This window comes from Podarcis cretensis (genome assembly GCF_951804945.1).
Source record: "Podarcis cretensis genome assembly, chromosome: 3".
In the NCBI taxonomy this organism is placed as follows: Eukaryota; Metazoa; Chordata; class Lepidosauria; order Squamata; family Lacertidae; genus Podarcis; species Podarcis cretensis.
In genome coordinates, this window is record NC_137172.1 from 102252955 (window position 1) to 102279139 (window position 26185).

A 26185-nucleotide genomic window follows, 5' to 3' on the forward strand; every position below is an offset into this window, starting at 1 on the left:
AAGAAAATATACCCAAAGTAAAAAATAAAACCAAATGACTTTTCAAAATTCATTCATTCATTTATTAATCACATGGAAATTAAATCATTTTGCTGGGAATATTGCATACCATGACTTCAATTTAAGTCAAAATCTGAAACACAGATTTTAATACTTGCATCCAAATTTCCCAATAATAGGAATGGTTATAAGTACAGTTACCCAAACATGCTTACAAGCTCTCTTCAGATTTTCCTGGTCAATGTGGAAGGTCGGGGGGGGGGGGAGGGAAAGGTCTGAAGAAAGAATCAGGAGCCAACAAAAGTCACTAAGTCACAGTGATATTTCTCTTGTATATCAAAAGCCTTCTGTGGATAAAATGAACTTTGGTGTCTGTAGAACGCAAAATCTGTATCCAAATCACCTCTGAGTATTTTACCTGCTAGATATGTTTATTCCCCCTCCCTTTTCTAAACTGACTATTTTCAAATCAGACAGAAAGTTGTTAATGCATGTTATTATTATTAATACTAATAAAATAAAAGAAATAATGTAGCAACAATATTCAAGCATAGTTAAAGAAAAGTTCTCTACCACAAGCTTCATAAACTATCATGTAACTAGTCACCAGAAATGAGTGATTCAAATGAACATGTTAGCCAAGAGCAGATCCCCTCTCCCTTTGAAGTACCAAGAATTATTACTCTTGGGCTGAACTGAAAAAATGAGGATGGTGGCATTCCCTAACTACGGCTTCTCTCAAGGCTCAGTCACTGTACCTCTTTGCAAGATGGTGACCATCCCTGTCAGATGCCTGGGGAAATGGGTCAAAATTTCCCCAGCTGGCTAAAATAGTGGTGATACTGCAGAGAAGAACTGGGCTATGAATAAAAAGGTAGCAGGAAAACTATAACAGGGACTCTTTAATATCATATTCCCAGCAATCCAAATAATGGAAACGTAACTGGTTTGGAGTTCAGTTGCCGAATGAGCACAGACAATCCTTTATTTCCCCAGCAGGGCTTAGAGCTGCTGCAAACATTATGTCACCATAGGGAGAGGCATTCCTTCACTGAATTCCCATCATGTGGCCCTGCTCATCTATCTGAATTCACCACATAAGTCGGAGAGATAACATCACTAAGTCTTCTTGCCATAGCAAGTCACTGTCATTGGCATGGATTGCACAAAAATAAATTCGCAACATGATGGTTCTGATACTCATACTTAGTCTTGGTCTTGGTCTGTTGGTGCAGACTCCTCCAGCCAGGACCACATGGAGTTCTCCTCACTTCCTCATTCTTGTTCTCAGAACACATTGCCCCCCCAAAAAAAACCCGTCTGTGCCACATCATGCCCACACTGCCCTGGTAAACTCTCCTCAGTTACTTGTAGGGTCTTTTATCTTGTAGATGGCTTAATGGCAGGGCCATCACTTCCCTATGTCCTTTTGTCTAGCGGAAAATAAGCTCAGACTGTCAGCTATGATTAAACCCCAGCACTCAAGAATCTAGAGGGGGAAATTGGCACCCACTGATCTTGGGGGGGGGGTCCTCTTCCCCCACTAACTCGTAAGAATATCCTTAAATGTAATGAGTGCTTTCTTACTTCTCTGCTCAGATTGTAGGACATTAAGTACCTACTGTAGGCATTTCACAGTTCATTACAAACTCACCAACATATTCCTCCATGATTGCCATTATCCTATAAAGGTAAAGGTAAAGGTACCCCTGACCATCAGCTGCAGTCATGACCAAGTCTAGGGTTGCGCCCTCATCTCGCTCAAGAGGCCAGGAGCCAGCGCTTGTCTGCAGACAGCTTCCGGGTTACGTGGCCAGCATGACTAAGCCGCTCCTGGCGAACCAGTGCAGCACACGGAAACGCCGTTTACCTTCCCACTGGAGCGGTACCTATTTATCTACTTGCACTGTGAGGTGCTTTCGAACTGCTAGGTTGACAGGCGCTGGGACCGAACAACGGGAGCTCACCCCGTAGCGGGGATTCGAACCACCGACCTTCTGATTGGCAAGTCCTAGGCTCTGTGGTTTAACCCACAGTGCCACCCGCATTCCCCATTATCCTATAGTAATGGCATATACAGTATCTGAAGAAGTGTGCATGCACACGAAAGCTTATACCCAGATCAAACTTAGTTGGTCTCTAAGGTGCGTCAGACCAGCACGACTACCTACCTGAATCTATTATCCTATAGTATTAGGGCAGTTGCCATGTTTAGTCATCAGAGTGAGAGTTAATGCTAAACTTTCAGGTGTTAACACAACAAAAGTGGCAGAGCATACAAAAAAGCCCTGGTCAAATCCGGGGCATCTCTTGGGGAAACCCCATGTCTGAAACCATAGAGAGCAACAGATTACATGCAATTTGTACTTTAGTTCACAGAGACCTTGGAAAGGGAGGCTTTCCCTTCCATCCTGCCACAACTGAAATGCTAATACAAATGAGGGAATACTAATATTAAAAAGGTAAAGGTAAAGGTACCCCTGCCCGTACGGGCCAGTCTTGACAGACTCTGGGGTTGTGCGCCCATCTCACTTAAGAGGCCAGGGGCCAGCGCTGTCCGGAGACACTTCCGGGTCACGTGGCCAGCGTGACATCGCTGCTCTGGCGAGCCAGAGCCGCACACGGAAACGCCGTTTACCTTCCCGCTGGTAAGCGGTCCCTATTTATCTACTTGCACCCGGAGGTGCTTTCAAACTGCTAGGTTGGCAGGCACTGGGACCGAGCAGCGGGAGCGCACCCCGCCGCAGGGATTCGAACCGCCGACCTTTCGATCGGCAAGCCCTAGGCGCTGAGGCTTTAACCCACAGCGCCACCTGCGTCCCAGTACTAATATTACTTTCATTCAAAACAAATGCCATTCACAGAAAAAATCATTTTGAAAATATCTCACAGTGGCCTGGCAAGAGCACACAGCATAGCCTGCCACAGTCATGATCCACGTCCCTACATCTCGTCAAGCAGTCAGCGGGAATCCAACAAGGCAGACGCAGAGACAGATGCTGCTGCTAAAACAGTCTTTTTGCCAGACTATGTCCTGTGGCTCTTGAAACTGACAAATGTGCTCAATGTGCAGCCAGCGATGCTTAAGATCATCCTAGATGAGCGAGGAGAGGCAGCGACATACTCAGCGACAGCAGTGGCTGGCTCCCAAATTGCTAATCCAATCAAAGGAATTTGTTAATTTGCTTTGTTTACCCTTTTCGCTCAGCTTCCATGTCCCTTAATGAATGTCTTTAAGTAGGAACATGGCTCTCTTTCTGACCAGTTGGTTAGCTGATATGATCATTATCATCTGAAGCCCCATTCCCCCCAGGTGGGCTGCACACTTCTGCCTACTCTTCTTATCAAGCTTCACATTATAGTGCCTGGTGATAATGTTGCCATTATAAGATCTGGGCCATTACAGACTCTTGAGCAGGTGTAGCACTTCTCTTCTGATGACTATTAAGTGATGTGTGGTTATGGGCCATCCCAATCTCTGCCGAGCCGTGGAGGATTCCAGGGGCCTTGGCACTTAACCAGGGTTCGTGTTTGGAATGAGACATAGTGGAGACCGTAGTGTCTTTAAGATATATCGTTTTATTTACACATGTGCACACCCAAGCCATTATGGAAAAAGTGCAGAACCTTATACCCTATGAGTGTCTGCTGTTGCTTCTCCCATAGCTTCAGCAAGATTGAGTCCAGAGTGGTAACCAGCCCATGTCCCTGGTCTTCCACTTCCTTCATGCTCTTTCCAAAAAGCTCTTGCAAAAAGACACTATATTCATGGGGTGACATCACACCCCCTGTAACCCTGGCAACCTCCCCCTCCCTACTATTTTGTCCCTGCCCACTACTCAGGGCCAGGGGAAGGACAGCATTTGCAGTGTCAATTGCTCTAAATGACCTGGTCTTGTCTGTATTTTTACACTGTTAATTTCAATGTCTGTTACCTTCCTTCTCTAAACACTGATTTAAAACCCAACACCCAGGAATCTAAGGGGAGGCAGGGCACCCAGAAACCTGGAGAAAGCAGGGAATCTACAAATCCATAACAGTATTTTGGCATATAGGTGCTAACCAAAGATATAGTAAGTAAGCCATTGGGCTCTTGATCTGAGGTAGCGAGTATTTATTGATTGCATTTATATTAACAAACACAGATACAACTGAAAACATAAAAATAGAGAACGAGAAGCAGAGAGCAGACTGGCTGGGTTCATAATGTAGTTATTGAGTGGGAAGCACCTGCTGTCCTCAGAGGAAGTAGTGTTGCTATTCTTCTAGAAGCCCACCCTGGATTAATGGATTCACAGCAACTCCTGGTCAGTAGTCCATACCTTTTTTTAGGTAAGGTACTGGAGAAAGTCATGGCACAGCAGTTGCAGGCATTCCTGGAGAGTACTGATTATCTATACTGAAAGGAACTAGCCAGGTATATAAATTAAGAGCAACCTAGTGTGGGGAGCTACAGAGAGCACCAACGGACAAGGTGTGTTAAGCAGATATGCAAGTTCAGCAGCAGGACAAGGAGGTCAGGGCATACCACTCTGCCCCTCGTTTCCATGATCTAAAGAAAACCTCAAACCCCCAATTAAGTAAATTAAACTACAGCATTTACTGACACGTTCTGCATTTTGTATATTTGCATTTCCAGCGCCCTGTATTTCGATGTTTTGAATCTTTGCTGTAAGCTGCTTTGGGCTCAGCTCATTGTGGAAAAGCAGCATACTGTATATAAGTAAACTCAATCAATCCAAAACAATGGTGCAGGTAGAATTCCAGTAGGGATGTGGAGACTCCCCTGCGTTTCACACTGTCACATGTACAGCTATCTACCTGTTGAACAGATTTCTGATGTGCAATAAGCTCCAGGTTCTCTGGGAACAAGTATTTTCCCCCATTAGGTCAAGATGGCAGACTTGGAAAAGCTAATAGGAATAAGGAGGTTGACGATTGAGATCTAGATACACCTCACTTCCAGGATAATAACTCCTTGCTGTCAGGGAGAATGAAGGACAAGGGCGAAAAAACATTGTTCTGAGGATTCTTGGGGTGGGGTGGGGATGAACAGTTATCCTACCATGCTAATGATACTTCCCCGGAGGCTGGAGGGATCCTGGTAGTGGGTGATTACTGACTGAGTGGTTGGTCTCCAGCTCTAGGCACAGCACACAAGGACATCATCAATCTTCTGGCCTGGCAGTTGCACTGACAGTAGTCCTGGTTGACTAACCACCCACCAAGGCTGTTAGGAGCAGTTTCACACGACTGATTGTGTTAAGACTTGCCTGCAGCCTTCAATAGTACAGCTCATTAACTGCTGCCAGCTCCACGGACCTAACACAATTCATGGGACTGCTCCAGCTTGGTTCTGATTCTTTCTAGAACGGTTTAGGCGTATCAAGCATTTAGTGCTCAGCCAACAAAGGCAATCCATCTAAGCCAACAGCTAACCACTTTAACCCCAGGGAGGGTTAACTGAAATAAAGCAGATTTAAATCATCAAGAAAACAGGTCATTTTAGACCAAGTTTCCCATTGATACTTCAGACAAGTTTTGCATCTCTCTGATTTTTCATGCTTCCTTCTGTTTTCTTTTACCTATACAGGGGATGTTTTATAATATTTCCATATCAGATCTCTCTTACAAATAGGACCCATAATGGTTTGTGTAGTTAAGAATGGGAATGTAGGAACATGCATACTGAATACTGTTGCTCCATTCTGCTTTACTCTATCTCAGCTCTACCCTCACAAAAATGAAAGTACGGGAGGAAATCACAATAACTGATAGGCAGACGTAAGGTCTCATGGAAGTATTCCATTAATGAGACCTAACAATGCAAGGATTTCTGCTTGCTCAACTGGGTTTTTGTTTTTGTTTTGTTGTTGTTTTTTACACCTCTCTTCTCTCCAGGCACACCCTGCCTGCTCCCTAAATCTGCTGCAGAAGATTGGGGAAACTCCAAGACAGATTTAGTGGGTGTGCAGGGTGAGAAGTAGGTGGAGAAATCTGTGCAGTGACAATTTATTTAAAAGTAACACTTTGAAGAAGAAACTTATGCATCTGAGGAAGGAGAGGGGAGGGCAAAACATTTATGCTACAGCGTAAAGAAAAATAGTATATGAGTCAACTTTAAGATGTTCCAAAAGAAATGGAGAAGTTTGCTTTCATTTCTTTTTAAGTATTGGACCATCACTGCTGTGAGTCCCTCCTTGCCTTGCAGGTCTTTTCCCACCTGGCCAGGGATGGCAGGTCCCTGACCGACTCCAGCTACAAAAGCTGAGGCTGCTGAACAGAATCGTGGGCCGAGGGGGTTTTGTTGCAGGGATTAGGTTGTTGCTGTTATTTTCCTAAATTTTTATTTTGTACCCTATTATAAATGTGGAAATTTGATCAATTTGGTTGTGTACTTTTTGATGGTTTGTATATTGTCTGTGACTACTTCTGTTATAGGACGCGGGTGGCGCTGTGGGTTAAACCACAGAGCCTAGGACTTGCCTATCAGAAGGTCGGTGGTTCGAATCCCCACGATGGGGTGAGCTCCCGTTGCTTGGTCCCCACTCCTGCCAACCTAGCAGTTCAAAAGCACATCAAAGTACAAGTAGATAAATAGGTACTGCTCCGGCGTAAACAGCGTTTCCGTGCGCTGCTGTGGTTCACCAGAAGCAGCTTAGTCATGCTGGCCACATGACCCAGAAGCTGTACACCGGCTCCCTTGGTCAATAAAGTGAGATGAGCGCCACAACCCCAGAGTCGGCCACGACTGGACCTAATGGTCAGGGGTCCCTTTACCTTACCTTACTTCTGTTATGTTTGCAGTTATGTATATTTTTTATATGTTGTGAGCTGCCTTGAACATGGTTTTAACTTTGTAAAGGCAGCATGCGAATAAAATAATTGTTTGAGGTTATTTTTCTTAATTTAATATAATTTCCCTTTCCTGCTAGCTCCCCGCTCCTTCCGCCACCACTTCCTTTCCACTGAAGTAGGCAGAAGAAGAATGAATTGTTCATTCATTTCAATAACATGGTGCAACTCTCACAATCGCTAAGAAAATTATGGTCAAGCATTAATTTTCTAAACTAGACTCCTCAGAACACAGGGGAGAGAGGCTGTTCCTATGGCCTGTCATCTTTCCCATCAGTAAACTATGGGTTATATCTAATGGTGGAGTACTTGAACAGAACAGGCTTCCACTCCACTCCTCTCCTCCTCCTCCTCCTCCTCTTGAAGCCTTTCCCCATGCCCTCAAAATCTATTTCCAGAGAGAGCTTGAGGGATTGTTGAGGGGCTAAAGGGGGGAGAGAGGAAGGGGAAATCCCACTGCATGAGCAGAAATCACCTGCTTTGTCCCTCCTATGTACCATGTGTGCTTAATCAATATAACTGCAGATCTATTGTAATTCTCTAGATGTGTGAACTTCAAGAACAATTGTATTGTACTAATCAATAAAGCCTGCTTCGCAAAAAGAAATAACTAGGGGTAGACATATCTGACAATTTTGGTTCCTCTCAGGTTCCCAATTTTCCAATCTTAGGTTAATTTCAAACGCCTTGGTATAATTAAGATGCTATATGGCATAATTGTAGAGAGCATAAATGACTGAAAAACATTTTTAGCAGTCTGATGCTAATATTTCTTTTCTTTTCTTTTGCTGATTGTCATAAATGCCATCATCAGCAAATAATCTACTTGGTTAGAAATGTTGGGAAGTAGGGTAAGTGTTTTGTTTTGCATTTTGTTGTATTATGCTTGATTATTTTGACAGTTTTAACTGTATCTAACATCTTCTTGTATTATTTATTGTTGTCATCTGCCCCAACATGAGTGGTGATGAAGGGCAGCAAATAATATAATAAATAAACAGGGATGCAGAGGTCAGCAAACTCTAAGTCTGCTAATTAATTAATCTGATCTTGGATACTCTTAAGGTCAGAGGTCTACTGTGGCTAAAGGAAATGGGTTATTCAGTTAACAGGCATTTCATTCTCTACCTTCTTACACATACCAGTACTTCTCTGAGATATTTAGTTAGGAACCCCAGTTTCTAATAACTAGTTTAAATATATTTAACCCTGCAAAGTAAAGGTCAGGGATGCACACTGAACTCCATTTTCTATCCTTTTATGCATGATTAAATGGTAATTAAGTTTTAATGAAAAGTGTTAGGCTGATTACAATTAACATAATCACACCAGTCAGTTCATGTCCTCGTGGTGTTTTACATGCTGTGCTGAGCTGGTGAGACAATGGACTTTTGATGGGGTCCAAACATTTTGCGAGCAAAATACATTTGCATTCATCCAATTAATCATCTACATCAGCATACTTATTAAAGCAGGGGTGTGTGTGTTGGAAACGTATGTATAGAATCTGTAGCATAAATTTATGCACATAAAAATTAATCTTTGAAAAATGGTAAACATCTGCAACCAAGCTGTAAGCCATGAAGATTACTCATAAGGGCAAAATTAAGAGCCATTTTGTGTTACTGTAGCTGTATGGGAAGAACAATGTCATGACTTTTTTCCACACTGCTTTGGTACAGATGACCAAACCATGTGGTCGGAGCCAATGACATCCAGTCCTCAAATATGCCACTATGGTAACATATAAATAAGCATTACTTCTCAAAAAAGTGACTATTTTTACTTCAAAACTACCAAGGGATCCTATGAAAAGCTTGTCAGAGCTTTGATAATTCTGCAGTTCAAAATGCAATCAAGTTCTGATTGGACATGTCTACATACACACACACACACACCCCCCACTACCACCACCAGCAGACCACTCAAGAATCTTTTGCCAATAGATCCTTTGCTAAAATGCACAGTTGCTAGGCAAAGGAACAATTTAAACAGCAAAGCTGGGGGGATAAGAAGGTCCAAGCTGCATTTCCCCTAGCAATTGTTGACCCAACCCAAACATTTTTCTTTCCTCATACTGGACAAGACTGGCATTGTTTTTAATTAGCAAGTCCATTTTGGCTGAATATGAGGCCAGTATGTGCAGCAATGCCAACGCCAGACAATTCATGGATCGCAGTGTCATGCAGAGATTCTGGTGCTACTGATCAGGGCCGGATTTAGGTTTGATGAGGCCCTAAGCTACTGAAGATAATGGGGCCCTTTATATGTCTACCTGTCCTTTGTCAACAACAAATTGTTGCTGTTTTTTGTGTTGAATATATGCTATATGGTAATTTATGGACCTAATAGGTATCTAAAGCCATTTGCACAGGCAGAATGTAGGCACCCTATATATAGAAATGAGCAAACCAGTGATATTTTAGGGAGCAGGCTAGCAGTCAGGGCCCATTACTCATAGGAGCCCATACCACACAAAACACTGTTGCTGTATGTAGGTTTTATTTTATTTGTTTTTTATCTTATATTTTGGAAATGTACATCCAGGGGTTTTTTTCCCTTTAAATTTTTTTGGGGGGCCCCAAGAGAGCGGGGCCCTAAGCTATAGCTTGTTTCGCTTATACGTAAATCCGGCACTGCTACTGATGAAGATGAATTACTGTACCAGCTCAAGAGCCACTTTCTAATGGTTTTATTTTGTGTCGCTCTAGAAATGCTTGAAAGGCCAAAACCATGTGCACAGGATCAGCTGTGTGAGTCCTTTCCCCTCCCTTTCTTGACTAGGTAAAAAATGAGAGAGAGATCCCACCCACATTTCCAGCCTTTCACATGTTGCCACAGTAGCATGGGAGGAGCACTGCCAGAAACAACTCCCATGCTGCTGCCGTCATCAGTGAAATGGTTCAATGTATCAGGGAACAACGGAATGGAAGCAGTGGCTTCTTATTCTACATAGCTTGCTTCCCTTTAAGAATGAAATGTTTGTGATTCAAGTAAATGCCTTGTTCGATGTTGTCAAGGGACTGCCATCGGAACAGGGGAGGGAGGCAGGGAGGCCGTTGAGATACAGGGAGTTTCCTGTGCTTCTGTGGAGCAGTTCCTCTTCCAGCAAGGGGAAAAGCCACACCTCCAGTGGAGAAGAGAGGGAAGGGGCCAGCCAAGTGAGGAGAGGGCTCGAAGATGCTGCTGAGAGCCCAAGCGCCTCACGTAACCCAGCTGGCCAAGAGGCACACACGCCAATTCCGTTGCCCAGCTTGCGCAGAGGGGTGAAACACAAGGAGGGGAGGCGGAGATTTGGGGTGTCTAAGTTCTTATGTTGGGGGAGAAGCCAGAAGGGGCCACTCCCGGATTCTGCAAGTGACAAAGATGGACATGAACTCTGTGTATCTGCACTTTAAATAGTTTGCACAATAAAACCTGTAAAAGACAGGTCGGAGTTCTGCCTGGTTACTCACGAGCAACCACCACCCAGCATCTGACAGATGTGAAATGAAGCTATTTGCACAGCAAAGTTTTTCAGGAAGAATCTGATCTGAGACACCCCTGTATATTACAACGTATGTTAAAATTTTGTCATTTGAATACAAAATTGAAATATGCTATTTGTCAAGAAGCAAAAAGTAGAATATTTGGGGGAACTGATTGTTTATATTTTTAGCAGATGTCAACTAATTCAGCATACAGTCAATAGATTTTGGGTTCTTACCAGACTGAAACTCGTTATCAAGATGGCGTACCAGACCACATTATTAGCAACAAAAACATGAAAGGCCAAAACTTGATTTTACTCAAGGACTAAACAAATCCACCTACTTGAAAACTGGATAGAAAATCCTGATTTGCTGATGAAGAAGTCACTGTCAAATTGCAAAGTCAAGGAGTTGAAAGTACTATAAATATCTTCAGGAAGAGCTGAGCCACTCCACTCTTTCAGTAGAATACTGCTTTCAACAGGACCATCCCACACTTTGAGTATGTCATGAGCCACTTCAGTGTCAAAAACAATAAAATGCAGACTGCAAATGAAAGAAGAATGTGAGACATTTGTCATTCATGACTACCTTTGGTGCTAAATAAAAAGGGCAGATTAAGGAATGACAGGCATGTAACAACACATAATTAACCATGATTAAATCCATTAATCTGAATGAACGTAAGTGTGAATCTTCTTTGTTTCATTGTGGTTATAATAATTAACATGAAGCTACAAATTACGTCCAGAAAAAAAGGAAGAAAACCTGGTGTATCAGCATTCTTCTTTGGTTAGTTGCAGACATATCTGGGGTACATGTATGCAAACTCCACAACACATGACCTTTTATTTGGAACACTTGAACTGATTGACAACCCTCAAGATGTGGATGCCACCAGACATATCCCAATAACACTGACTTACACAGTGGCGGACCTTGGCACCGTGTGTGACACCAAAATTTGTCGCCTCCCCTCTCACTTACCATTATACATTGTAGTTGTAGCACCCCCAGCAGTGCTACAACTATTAGCTGCACACTGCATCAGTTTCATTTCTCTTCCAGATTAAACAAGCTGGTAGCATCAATTAGCTCTCCCCTACCCAAAAAAATCTCCTTTATTCCAAAACTTATTTTATACCCAGAAATAAAGTGTTTCAAAGGACTGAATTAATTTGAAGAAAAAGAAAACCAACATACATGTAGGAATTCATTTCTAAGTGCCTTGCCACCACAACCCCTCCTTTAAATTCAGAAGCATTACTTGACATTGGACATTCACAGTTCAAAATGAACTACTGAAGGAATGTCTTATTTCTGAGCATATAATCAACTAACTTAAGCACAAAATAATATAAAATAATTTTTAAAGGGCGGAAATGACCCAAAAATATCCCAATGAAGACCAAGTCTGCTCAGTGCCAATTAACTGGAAACTACTGAGATGGTGGCACTGAAGGCAAGGTGGGAGAGCGAATGCTATGGAGAAAGACAAAGGATGAGACACATAGATGAAAAGAGACAACCAGCTGCTTGACTGGGAAGGCCATTCCTGGTTCACGCTAAGAAGCCATTATTAAATGTCCCTAGAGCTGCCCACAGAAATCTGTGCAGGAACCCAATGGAATTGGAATTGGGCAGCAGTGTGTTCAAACCAACACCCTCTCAAACCAGACCGCTGCGGACCAAACATGTTCAGTGGACGCAACATATTGACCGCAGGAGGATGAAAATCTGGTGTGTGTATGTGGTGGAGTGGCTGAAAACCTGAACATGTGCACACTGCATTATACCACTTTGTTCAGGGCCTCACTCGTTCCTTAACATTAGACATTCACAACTGCAACTAAACAAGAATATTGGTGGGTTGTTTTACCTTTTCCCATATCAAGTTCGATGTCTGATCAGTTACATTATAAGTCAGACCTTGGAGACCTGAATACACTTGAAACATGACAACGCCTACTATGCTGATAAGCATGTCATGATCTTTCATAGATTTTGTTACCATTTCCACACTGTGAAGCACCACCCACATTTTTTAAACATTAAACATTACATGTGATGATGTAAAACACTGCCCAAAGAGCTACATTTATTGGAAATGGTCACAGTTCAGTGCCGTTTTTCCACTTGCTGTAATAAATATTGACTCAGAAGGCTGCTAATAAGTAAATATTAAATCTGTTTTCTACCTACAGATGGTTGTTTGTAATTTCTTATTTCATTCTATATTAATTTCACATTTGCCATTCCTATTAAAATGCAAATGGAGCAATGAATTTGCTCGTGATTGAGTGGGTGTCTTTTGGTCTAGTATTAGGGGAATACAGTTATCTTTCTATTCTAGGAAGAAGAAAATGAAATTGTGTGGGAAAAAATTATGAATTTCTCTGAATATGTATAAGGAAAGTATTTTAGCAAACAGTTTCCCTCCCCAGCTAAACTCTAGCCTATTTATGTAAGAATATTAACTATTTGAGAGTAAACATGATACTTAAAAGTACAATGAATTAGGATTTTAATTCTACTGTAGTTAGAATGCATTACAAAAATTCTAATATGCTATCATTCCTGAGAGATTGCATCTGCACTGCTATATAGGCTCATCTATCTCTCCTCCACCTGAAGAATGGGCAGTTTTCTTGCTGTGGAAATGAGTTCTCTAATGGTTTGTGAATTACTTCCTGAGAAACCCTTACAATGTGATTCTGCAAATCAGTTGAGCTCAGTGAGACCAATATAGTTACTTTCATTGCTAAACACTAGATCCAGTTCTAATAAGTAGAGTAGATCCTATAAGATGCCATGAAAGATGACAGGTTGGGATCCTGTGCTCTCATTTCTTTTGTCACTTCATGGCAAAAATAAAGACCAAGCATAGGTAGAATAGCATAAACGGCTACTTCTGATATGATGGGCTTATCTGCCCACAAAGAAATTTAAAACACAGATCTAAGCATGTTCACTCACAAGTAGGTCCCATTGAGTTCAGTAAGGCTTACATCCTAGTATGTTTGCACATCAAAGGTTGTCCCTTTTGGTCCTACAATACATATATAACCAATGGCAGCCCCTGATTTTTGGAAGTATTATATATATATATATATATATATATATATATAGTGAATCAGGCATCTTTTAATCTTGCAATTTACCCCTTAAAAGAGCAAACAAGAACAAGGCACGTATATAATGTAGATGGTCAAACGTACAGTGCTATGACTTGGATAATACTAAATTTAATAGCTGAGACTCCATGCATACCTAATTGTCCTCCCTGGGTCTGCTTCTATAATCCAAGTACAATGAAGATTATTGTCATATGGAGCTGGATAACCAGGAGACAGAATGCGGCCTGAAGTAGCAGCGTGAATACGTCCACCACATTCAGCTGAAAAGAAAAAGCGAAAACAATCAATTTTCAGAGAGAAGTCCCATGCACACTTGAGGTACTTTACTTTACAGAAAGGTTAGAACTCTTAATTTTAGTAGAACCTGATTGCTTGTAATATACCAAGCGGCTTGGTGAAATGATGCATGGCCAAGAGCCAGAAAAGAAAAAAATTAGAATAAAGAAAGGAAGTTGGAATAACTTTATGGGGTCTTGTATTAAACATTATATTTAGCCACCTAGTAGGACATGCAAGGTGAATTCAAATGCAAAAGTGGTGCAGTGCAATCCTTCGAAAGTAGATTTTTGTTGGGGTTGGGGGGGGGATCTATAAAAAAACAAACATATTTTTGAACATATTTTCTCAAACAATAAATACTTCTACACATGTTTCATCTAAAAATGTGCACTTTAAAATCCAAGAACTGCATTGGAAAATCTAAAGAAGTGAAAAGTCCAAAGAATAACCATCCACACTTTCATCCAGGAAGTGTACTGCAAATCATCATCATCATCATCATCATCATCAACTTTATTGCACTAGCCAAAGGCCATGGCAACATTCACAAACGAAACGAAAAGAAAAACAACAATAACCATAAAAACCATAAAAACATCGGGCACTGCAAATACAATGAACCACGGTCACGTCTCCTAGAAATTATTTGTTGCATACGATATGATAGCAGGGGGCCCGCTTAAATGTCCAAATCACCTTTGCAATTTACTGCTATTTTATCTAGTTCTTTTCTCCTGATCTTCTTAGCTGCCAACGCATATAGTGCTACTTTATAAGTTACAAAGCCATCCAGGAAGTGTGAATCAAGTCAGTTTGTGTAACAACTCACATAAATCAAATACTTCAAGCATCTCTACTTCTATGAAAGTTCTTTCTTAGTTATAGTAGTAGTAGTAGTAGTAGTACACTAGTAAGCAACACTTTCAAAGTAGGGTTCATTTACTTTTATATGTGCTGCCAAGTGTATGAAAGAGCTCAAGAGATTTAGTCTGCTTGTGTGCTATTATTGTTTTAGGAAAGAGCAGCCGATTAAAACTTTGGACTTCATAAACAGGAAAGGAGCCTCTAGGAGAAACTTTTGCAGCCCTGGTTCAGATGATACCTGTAAGTTTGAAAACGATGTGTGACAAGGGTAGACCTTGTGCCTTCCCTGTCCCCTGGCAGCAGCAGCACTCTATCCAATCTATCCCCTCCACGTTGTTTCTGATGGGGTATACTTATTTTTTTTTAAAACCAGAGGAAGGATAGAGAAGTACAAAGACATTATTCCACCCATAGTTCTGACTGCTGGCAGCTGTCTGGCAGGGCAGTGAATAACTGGGAAAACCACCTTTGGTTTGCCCCCCCCCCCAAATAATAATAATAATAATAATAATATATGTATCTTAGGATTTAAGCCTCAGAGAACCAAAAGGGATTTATTTTTTTTACAAGTAAGGTACATCAATTGATGATAAGGCAGTATCTGAGTAACCCAGAACCAGCTCAGGTAGCGTGTATCAGAATTCAGGGCCGATCAGAAGTATGTGCCTATCTCTCCAGGCACCGGCTGAATTCTTTTGACCTCCCTCCGGCGACTCCCGGCAGGAAATACACACGAGGTCCGTTCCGGCGATTTTCCTCAGGCTGTGAGAAAAACACACCAATTGCTTCTCCTCCTTCTCCTCCCTGCATATTCCCAGGGAGGGGAATCAGACACAGACAGAAATGTATCCTCATGTTTTATTCCTGTCTTCAGCAGTCAAACAGTAAAAGAGAAAACATGTCTGCTCTCTTCAACAAAACAGAGAGAAACTCAAACTCCACCTATGTACATCCTGTACAGGTCATATGACACACACTGAGCTCACATCCTGTGCTCAATAAGGAGAATGGACTGCCCCTTTGTTTCCATGGCAACAGTCACAAACTTCCTGTTTGGCTTTCCAGCCACAAGCAGCTGACTTGGCTGCTAGAGCCTTTGCTTGCTGCTGCATTGCTGCTTTAGAATAACAGCGTGAACAATATTTTCTTGTTATACTTTTAAGAAGTTATAATTCGAGCTTCCCTGTGAGCACTGTCCTATGGAATTAACCTAAAGTGTTAGCATTCAGATATGTGCTATCTAGCACTCTTCCTCCTGACAATATGCTTCTCGCATGGATGAGCAAAACACACTCCATGAATAGCCCACAGCATTTGCATGGGTTGTAGCCATACGGCTGGAAAATAAGAGTAACCTTTTCTTTACCTTGATGGAAATGTTTTTCTTCTCACTTCTTAACGTGTTGCACATATACCTTTTGATAGCAACATAAGACAAGCTATTTCACATCTTGCTCAGTCAGAATCCAGAGTTTTCATAACTGGCAAGTCAAGATGACACAATCTTTATGTCATGTGTAAGCGAGGAGCTTGAAACAGCTGAGAGCACAGACGAAACACATAAGGGTACTCAAATTAGTTTCATGTTTCTAGGTTTGATGGTTCTCTTACATGAGATTGAAAAGATATTTTCCCAGGCAGAGAATTCTGCAAAGAATTCAGCCACTTTCCCTTTGTTCAGAAACAGATCACACCAGACTTTCAATTAAAAAGAGAAAGGAAGGGCGGGGGGAGAGAATCAAAGAATGCCACTTAATGTGTACAATGTACTTAAAGCAGGAAAGATTAGAATTGAACGGAACACGTGATGACAAAGAAATGAATTTATGCATTATACATGCCTGTTCGCACCCTCTTAAACAGAACCTCTTGTTGTCAGTGGGAACTCTGGCAAAGTTGTGCTGCATTAGACCTGGAAAAGAACTCCAAGTGACCATAATCTCAGTTCCGCCGCCCGAGCCCACTCTGGGTGATGGGGCAAGTTTGCAGCTGGTGCCAAAGCCGCCATTTTGGATGCTGGTGTTCATGTACACGTGACGTGCAATGCATCAGCATGTTAGGTATGGCTACAGGCTACATTTAAGCCCACCCCTCCTCCTCAACCTCTGCTGGAGGGCATCCTCCCTCCCTTTTTGTAGTTTGGGCTTACAGTGGTCACTTCTGGGCCACAGGGGAATTTTTGTCTGGTTTGGCAAGTGGGTTTTTTCACCTTCTCCATGCTGTAAGGTTGGGAAAGGTCGATTAGCCACGGTGTCTGTTCACTCAGCCATTAGGCTCCTGGACTGTAACCCCTTTTAAACAGGGTAATCATGTCACTTTTGCAGAAAGGTATAGGAAGCAGAGCATGTTAGGATAGCATGTTAGGGACCCTTGGGGATGACTGTCAGAGCTTAAGGCCTGAACGTGAGAGCAGGCTTCCTCAACCTTGTAGGCCCCTAAGGGGGTGGGTAGGTCTCCCTACTTACCTTCAAGGTGTGGCTGGAGTTAGGGCTAGGCAAATATGCTTGCTTCTGGCCTGGCAGGGGTTTGGTCGCCCTTATAGCTGCATAATTCCCATAAACATAAGCAATTCCTATACCAATAGTTTTGCTCTGCAGGTTTGGGTTTATACAGTGGTACCTCAGGTTACAGACACTTCAGGTTACAGACTCTGCTAACCCAGAAATAGTACCTCGGGTTAAGAACTTTGCTTCAGGATGAGAACAGAAATCAAGCTGTGACAGTGCGGCAGCAGTGGGAGGCTCCATTAGCTAAAGTGGTGTCTCAGGTTAAGAACAGTTTCAGGTTAAGAACGAACCTCCGGAACGAATTAAGTTCTTAACCCGAGGTACCACTGTATAAATAAAAGTGTCACTTATTCAACCCAGCTATATGTCTCTTGGTGTGTTTTTTTAGCTATCTGCCTCAAAAGCCCATCTCAATGAAAGACAGGCAGCTAAAGTCCCAGTGTACTCACCCTCTAATGGATTACTCGTATGAAAAGACTTTTCAGCTATACCTCCAATTTTGCCCACACAGAGCTTTTTCCTCACCGCACAGAAACTACTGGAGTTATTAGTTCCTATGGGGACAGAAAACAGGCACTGCATGGGTGAAATGGGCGAAGAGACAGCCCCTTCCTCACAGATGGCTCACGAGCATGGCTGTAGGTCTCCACTTCCTATTTTGCCCTCACAACATTTTTCCACTCCTCATACAGGGATAGTGAGAAGGATCCGAAGACTAGGAAAGATATTGGACTGGCTCAGAACAACTGTCAGCCATTCCAGTGGGTCTTTCTTTCTTTCTTTCTTTCTTTCTTTCTTTCTGAGCTTGAATAATTTCTGAATTACTATGGAAAGCTCATTATCTCCAGTTTTCAGCAGGATAATAAGACCAGGTTTTGTGTGTGACCTCATGAAAACAAACAATTCAGATAAAGAGCAACTCAGATATTGAATTTCACATTAATCCCATTATTAATGGAGAAAGCATACAAGTGATCTAGTCTTATATACCTTGTGAAGAGAAAATGAGTAGAATATGATATAGTAAAAATCCATGCAAAGAACAATACACAAATATTAGCCTTGCCACAAGACAGCTAAATGATGGTTTGTTAAGAAACTGGCCTGTGTTTCAGTGAGGGACAGGGAGAGATGGGGGGATACTTTTGTACATTCAAGAAGACTTATATATTTGGGGACAAGGGCAATAAAAGTTGTTGTTGTTGTTGTTGTTGTTGTTGTTACAATCTTCTAGCTATGGACCCAAATTTGCCACCAATTTTGCAGGGGGTCAGTTTAGACAATACCAGATAGGACAAAATAATTCATGGAGACCTCACAGAGAACGAGCATTCTTTTTAGTAAGAATTACCACAGAATTTTGCTTCAAGGCAAAACATGAGGTGAATCTGAAGATTTCTCCTTGGGTAAGAAATGTGAAGAAAACTGAAAGAGTTTTGATAGGGACGTCAACATTTATTGTAGTCTGTAGTTCATTCATTCCTAGGCTGCATCAAATGTCCTTCAGAAATCAAGGTAAAAGCATACCAGAGGAATTTCAAGAAAAGCCAAAAGAATTTCAGGGAGAGTAGTAGTAGATTTCCTCAGAGATAGCCCACATATTTAGTTTCAATATATGTATATGGTGGTGGTTGGGGGAAACCTGAGATAGATTATATCTATTATATATTTCAAAGCATCATTATCTCATATGTAATAATGCATTATCCATAAAGAGAGCTATGAAGCATTTAACAATAAACTTTTAGATCACCGTGTTATCTAACATTACCTGTACAAGTCGGCAAAGGCTTGTCCCAAACTCTTCGATCTCCACTTAGGCAGGTAATAGTGCTGCTACCGTGCATTGTGTAGCCTGGATTGCAACTGTACAAAACAACCGTATCTGTGTAATGGCCTTCATCGCGAATCTTGTAGCCATAGTTTGGCGTTCCAGAATCCTCACATTTCACTAAATCAAAGCCTATAAAGGAAAGCAAAATATGGAAACACACATTTGAATTCTGTATTGCGGCACACAATTAGTCATTTCACAACCAATAACAGAGATGATTCCCCATGTCTGTCTGCTCATGGGGAGGGCTTTCGACACCACCTCTAACAGAAGAGAAAAGCACGGAGATAGTCACAGATTCCCCTTCCCTTTGCAGCTTTCCCACATTTCGCCTTCCATGCTGATGTTGAGGCTCCTCTAATCCTTTGGAACATACTGTTTTTGGGATGGGGAGAAGGGGACACAGGAACTGCATGGGGAAGAGGGGAATCCATCTTCTTTCGTGAGTGGATGGCAGTGTGGCATAGGGAGAAAATTTGAGGCTACGTGTTATCAGTAAGTTCAAAGATTATAGTCTCCCTAATTTTGTTTTTATGCGCAGTGCAGGGAGTTAGAACTTTGCCCACCAGATATGCCTATTCCACGTCTGACATCCTAGGTCCACATGTGGGTGCACCATGTGAATATGAACACATGTAAAAATCCAATGTACAGAGACCCTAATTGGGTTTTCAGATTTTAAATCAGATATTGCGCTGTTCATGCCCACATGAGTTAAGGCATGTATACCCTATTCAAACATTACACCCAATGTGGGGACATCTGGGAGAATTAGAGGTGGGGCAGGCGTACCTGGAGGGCAGGGTGGGAAGTTGAGTTTTCACTCTCTTGCCACTTGTGGGGGATAAGAATGGTGAGCATATCATCCAATTCGACCCAAAAAGTATCTTCATTTCACATAAATGAGATCCTCAAATTTGACCTCACTATTGTCCAATATTGGGGCTCTTCTGATGTTATTCCTTCCTGTGCCATGAAGTCAATGTCAGAAAACAAAAATGTGATGATCTCTTGAAAACTGGACACCTTTTATTAATTACTGAAGAAATAAGGCACAGCCATCAACATATGTCATGGGTGCATTAAATTTATGGCGATATTTCAACATGGAAATTACAAATAGCAATGTATTATGTATTTTCCCGCTTATTTTTTGAAGTATTTGCATCCTGTCGTACTGTGAAAATGCATCTCAAGTTGAAATCAATAAAACTTGGGGGAAATATATTTAGGTACTATAGAATACGAAAGCAACATACAAAGCATAGCACAACAGCACTTCTAATAAGTAAGTATGAGCTCGGCCCCAAATGCCCCCTTAAATAAAAAGGTTTAAGTTGCTCACAAAGACTTACATTATTGTGTGCATATGTGTGGATCCATATCCATATTATTATTATTATTATTATTATTATTATTATTAGTTTGGTTCTCCCCTCCAACTACTCACACTGCTTCAAAAAGCGTTTGGCAAAAGCCAAAACCAGCCAAACACAGCCCTGAAACACTACTTTTAAACTATCACTTAGTCAAGTGAAGGAGATTTTTTAAATATAAATACTACATATCTGACCCAGGGTGCATTACCTGTTTTGTTTTGTTTGTAAGAACCTATTTAACTCTTTCCCTTAAACACTTTACTTTTAAACCATTAAGATCTGTGGTAGGCTGACATATCTAACACCACTACATTTTTAAAAGGCTCCAAAATTAAGCATCAGTTTTCAAGCACTGGGAGAGTTGTTGTTTTTTAAAAAGCAGCATGATCATATCATCTGTGCCAAATCAGAAACTCAGTTGTAGCCAGATGACAAAGAAGAAAGTTTCAGAAACGGTTTCAAATGCAGCACAACACAGCAGAACAGAGTTGCTGCTTTAAAAGTAAAGTTAAAAGGTGCAGATGTACGCATGGATCATTCTGTGTGCTTCTTTGTGCTGGAGCCACACAGATAAGTGAAAATAAGCGAACATTTCTGATGATGTGACCTGTGATTCAAATTACTGCAATGCAAACTTGCTGGGGATTCTCAGCAACAGATGTCAATCATACAGACATGAAAACATGATGAATCTGCTTATTGGCACCAGGTGCCTTGATGGGTAGGTAATAAGTAGCCTCAGAAAAATCCGCCGACATATTAGAAGGCAAGTCAGCTCTGAGTGTTATTTGTCAAGACTGCACACTGTTTACTGTAACAAACACTGTATACAGAAAAGAAACATTTCCTTCCAATGTATAGGCAGTGATACATTGCGTGTCAAAAACATTATACTTAACCACTTGTCAAAATTGTTAGTGGCAAAATATCATCACTTATCAACACAACTAGGTTTAAAAAGCTTCAAGTCAAATGGATTGCTCACAAGGCTGAATCTGAACTTGCAGGCTTGCGTGTCCCTGCAATTTCACCTTGCCACAGAAAAAGAATAATAATAAGATGAAATGATGCATTTACCTTTCAGAAAAGAGGTGACCCCTAACAATGCACTTGGATGATAATCTCCTTCGGGAAGAGATGTGAGGAGAAATGCATTTTAAATCCAAAAAAATCTGAACCAGAAGTTTGACTGCTGTTGCTAATTGGGGGCAACTTACCAGTACTTAGCCAGGAAGATGCTCCCCTATGTCTCCTCCCCAGCGAACACCAGTTAGATAGATAGATAATACTTTATTCGGCTATAAGCCCACAAGGTAAAACAAATCAACAAATAAAATAGCATTTTACAATCTAAAACATCAACTAAAATATTTCAACGCATAATCTCCTTCACATTACTTACAATCTCTAGATGTACCGTATTATGGCCTTGAAGATAAAGATGGTGCCTAGAGTTTACTAGATTTTTAATAGTCATGCAGGATTCCATGAAGTCTTTTATATGAAAGAACTGAAATCAGGAATCTGGCAACCTGTAATGTTCTATAAGAGTCAATGTCCTGGAGTAGATAAGCTAGATGTAATTCAGGTGGTTTAGCAACAATTTCCAGAATGATTGAACTCAGAATCCTTGATCGGGGAACAATGTATAAGGGGCAATTAAACAAGATATGATAAAGGGATTCTATTGATTTGTTGTCACATGCGCATAAAACAGAGGTTTTACCGTTAGAAAATCTATTGCTCAGCACATTTGAGGGGAACACATTAAATCTGGCTCTAACAAATGCGAATCTATGCGACGCAGCCGGTAAGGTAGAACACCAGTTAGAAAATGTGGGAGGGGAAAAACTAAGGCTGGAAACACATGCAATAAGAAAATAATTCAAAATACTGTGCATGCCCTGTTAAGAGTTGTAGCATGCGAACAATCTGAATATTGATATGGAAGCCTTGGCCATTTCCCACTCACTGACTTCCTGGTCATTGCCTTCTCCTCATTTGACTGGGAAACAGATAGGCACTCTGATATGGGGAAGAGATTGTGGCATGGGGCTGTGAGTCATTTTGTTGTGCAGCTGGAAGAGGAGATCGTGAAAGCAGTAGTGGACTCAGGTAGGTAGGCAGGTAGGTAGGGGAGTGGGTGGCAGGCACATGTTTAGTTTTCAGGGCAGCCGAGAGCGTATTCATTGCACTGTGGATTCTCATTGTTAAATTTGCCTCCAGCTTAAGACATGTTCTTTGTCACCCCTGCTTTAAAAAATATCCTGTAGGCCACAAGAGGACAAAGTCAGCAAGGAGAGCAAGCAACACTACATCTACCTGGATTTATCCAGCCAGTTCCCAGGTAATTCCAATCATGTCCCCATCCACTGCTTTAGATATTGTTGTAAATAATTGTGGCAAACAAGCCAGCAGACCTTCACTTAGCTTCTGCCCATTTGGTCCTGTGGAGGACCCAGGCATGGCATTTCACTGACCCCAGTGCTGCCAGCTACTGCTTCTATGCTCAATAGGGATGGGTGAATATGCCAATTTTCATTTCTCCCAGTTTCTAATTCTTCACGTCATAAGTTCAGTTCTCTACACTTCCAAATCACTTTTCTCTTTTTTGGAATCCTCATGAAAATTAAAATTAGCATTTTAGTTCAAATTTATCCTAATTTTGTATGCAATTTTGATGAATATAACCATTTTTTGTAAAGGCAATTTCCCCCTAACAGAATGCACTTGTGTATTTTAGGAATACATGCGCTGTCTGCACAATTTAACCCATTATATATTACTTGGCTGGAGAACTGCACTGAAAAATGCAGAAAACATTCAAAGGTTGGCTATATTTCTGCTCTCTTATTGTTCCAGAAAATGTGAATTAGGTAGGTTTGCCGTTAAATTGTGCACTGAATCAAATTTCTCTCCCAACCCAAATGTTTGCTGCCATTACTCATTGTCTTTTTTTACCCTGCACAGGAAATTTCAAGTTCTTTCCCTCACATGAAAGCTTATCCAAATACTTAAACCCAGTGCTTTTTGTGCCTGTATTCACTGATAAAAAGTACTGGCACCTTTTCATTTTAAACTTTTCTGCTTTTTTACTTTTGTTCAGCTGAACTCTGGAAGCACCAAACACTACTTTAATTCAGCTGGAAGTCTAGACTGTCCAAACTAAAATTTATAATCTGATTTTCTGTTGTCAGTTGCTGTATAATCTTGAGCACAGAAAGGCTAGTTTTGTTCACAGTGAAAGCTGAGCTGTTTTTCTTTCAATAGATCAGAATACACAATGGCTTTCTGGCAAAGGGGGACACAGAACCCCCCCCCCAGTTGCATCTCTTCCCATCTTCCAGAAGGAAAGGCAATCACCTTAAAAAAACAGCCGCTTTTGTGATGCTGGGGTGAGGTTTGGAGATCCCAAGAGTATTACTTGACAGGTAGTAAGAACCAAACATGACAGATTGCTCCTTTCCCTGTTGAGCCCCATATATCTCAGGAAATAAGCAAAAATAACTAGAGTGTGCTGTGAAGATGGTGGAAAGTAACTGAAGGAACCTTTCGGAGTGCACTGGGTCTGCTTCCATTCCTTATCAGTGACCAAACTGATCTTCCTCTGACCACTGAGTTTCCTTTCATGCCATATTGTTATCACTTTAAGTCTGGAAAAGGTAATTCTAGCAACAGAACTCTAGATGATGTATTTTAGGTATCAACCTTCATATGGAAGGAACTGAAGTGAGCAATTGTTCAGTGTTCTCAAGTCATGTTGAATAACAGCAAGCGAAAGTTCCAAGTGAGGTAAAATTATGCGTTTTCTTTCACAGAATGGGTGTTTCTGTTGTGTCCTGTTATGACACTGTTCAATCTCTTCCTCTAAGGGTATCTTGCTCTATATAAATGCCAAATGAGCTGTATTGTCAAATGACAATATACCTTTTGAGGGTTATAAACAAGAAAAACCAGAGTTCAGGTAGAGGGCCCATAAAGTAAATATACATGAACACCAACTGCACAATAATATTCTTTATCCCCTTTCTGTGTCATAACCTGTCCAGTGCATCACAGAGAATGCACTGCCTATTCTAATAGTAATTCCTCAGCCTATACAAGGGCATTTACAAGCAAAAAAGCATTTTAAGGTTTCTGTCAGTTTATTTTAAACTCTAATCTGATCAGACTTTTTACCTGGGGTGAAGTGTTATGCAGTCTGACTGCAAAGAACATAACAACTTAAAGTCTCTCTGGCATTAGAATTACACTTCCCTTCCCTCTCCCTCTCCCTCTCTCTCTCTCTCTCTCTCTCTCTCTCACACACACACACAAACACACACACACACAAACACACACACACACACACACACACACACACACTTTTCAGTAAACAAGGCCTACAACTTTTCAACATTACATGTCATTCTACCATCTCCCTCCACTACCTGTTTGATTGACTGCACAGCATTCTAAATTTGTGCAGATACTATACATATAGATCAGGATCCCAGCTTCAGAATGTTGACTACTGTGCAACGAAAGTTTGTAGATGGGTCCATCAAGGATGTGATGACATGAACAGGGGCAGTAAAGCACAGCAGTGCTCTTCATTTCGCACAGTGTTAATCACGGAAGATAGTAATGATTGATTAGGCTTCTATATCTCTGGCTACTTTTACTTGCCTTAACAAGACATCACATTAGCACAGGGAAGCAGGACACACACTCATGCCCCTGCTCCCAGGATCAGCTGAAGTTGTAACCACTTCAAAATTCCTGACATTTGTGAATGAGATTAAGGAAAATCTAAGCTCTTTTCAGGCAACCAATCTAAGGTGACTGAACATATGTGTGCAGAAAGGAAAGCAGGACCGACAACAACAGATCTCCCTCCAACCACCCATGTGTATGCAGTAGCCTGGGTGAAGAAGAAGAAGAAGAGTTTGGATTTGATATCCCGCTTTATCACTACCCGAAGGAGTCTCAAAGCGGCTCACATTCTCCTTTCCCTTCCTCCCCCACAACAAACACTCTGTGAGGTGAGTGAGGCTGAGAGACTTCAGAGAAATGTGACTAGCCCAAGGTCACCCAGCAGCTGCATGTGGAGGAGCGGGGAAGCGAACCCGGTTCACCAGATTACAAGTCCACCGCTCTTAACCACTGCACCACACGGGCCAGTTATGCAAAAGAAGCAGCTAGACAAACACATTGGGAGAACTATGCATATTATTACATTCCACCCCAATCCTTGAGTGGTGCATGATTCCAGAGGTTCCAGGCTCACTTACCCAGGGTCAATGTTTCCTTTTGGAAATGAGGCACAGTGGAGACTGCAATATCTTTATGGATTGTTTACACATATATACAACCTGAATCTATGATGGAAGGGCTCCCCGCTTTAACACTCCAAGAGGGTATTGCTTCCCCCACAGCTGCAGCCCTCCATTCAAACGGACACCAACATTGTGCTTTCTGACTCTCTTTTCATCTCACTACTTACTCCTACATTACATCACTCCTAGCCCTAAACTTCTCTAATCTTTTCCATTATCTTTAGAGCGAAGGGTGACCCACACCTTTACCTTCTCACATAGCTCCCTTTGATGCTTTGTGTTGTTCTTAATGGCCCATCCCCAGGCTATCATCTCACACAGCATGGCTTAATTAGCCTTTAACACATGCTGATTCCAGAGGATTAGTATTGTCTAGCACACAATCCAAAACACAATCTAGCTATAACTACACACAGGAGACTGACCTAGCTTACTTAGCTTTTGACACCTCAAGCCTTAATTAAATTGTCACACCTACTGGAACTAATAATTTAGGATGTCTAGCACCCACAAACTTGTAACAATATAGTGGATCTCTTCAT

The 26185-nt window shown here is 41.5% G+C and overlaps 1 protein-coding gene across 4 annotated transcripts in view; it reads right to left on the minus strand.

Moving 5' to 3' along the window:
- CSMD1 (CUB and Sushi multiple domains 1) overlaps positions 1-26185 on the minus strand; it is a 991444-nt gene that overhangs the window by 167369 nt on the left and 797890 nt on the right. For all 4 annotated transcript variants that reach the window (XM_079969603.1, XM_079969602.1, XM_079969604.1 and 1 more), the window contains 3 exons: positions 18884-19075; positions 13596-13722; positions 10669-10871 (listed from right to left, as the gene is read on the minus strand). In XM_079969603.1, coding sequence (XP_079825729.1) covers positions 10669-10871; positions 13596-13722; positions 18884-19075 — 522 coding nt within the window. The remainder of the gene's footprint in view (positions 1-10668; positions 10872-13595; positions 13723-18883; positions 19076-26185) is intronic.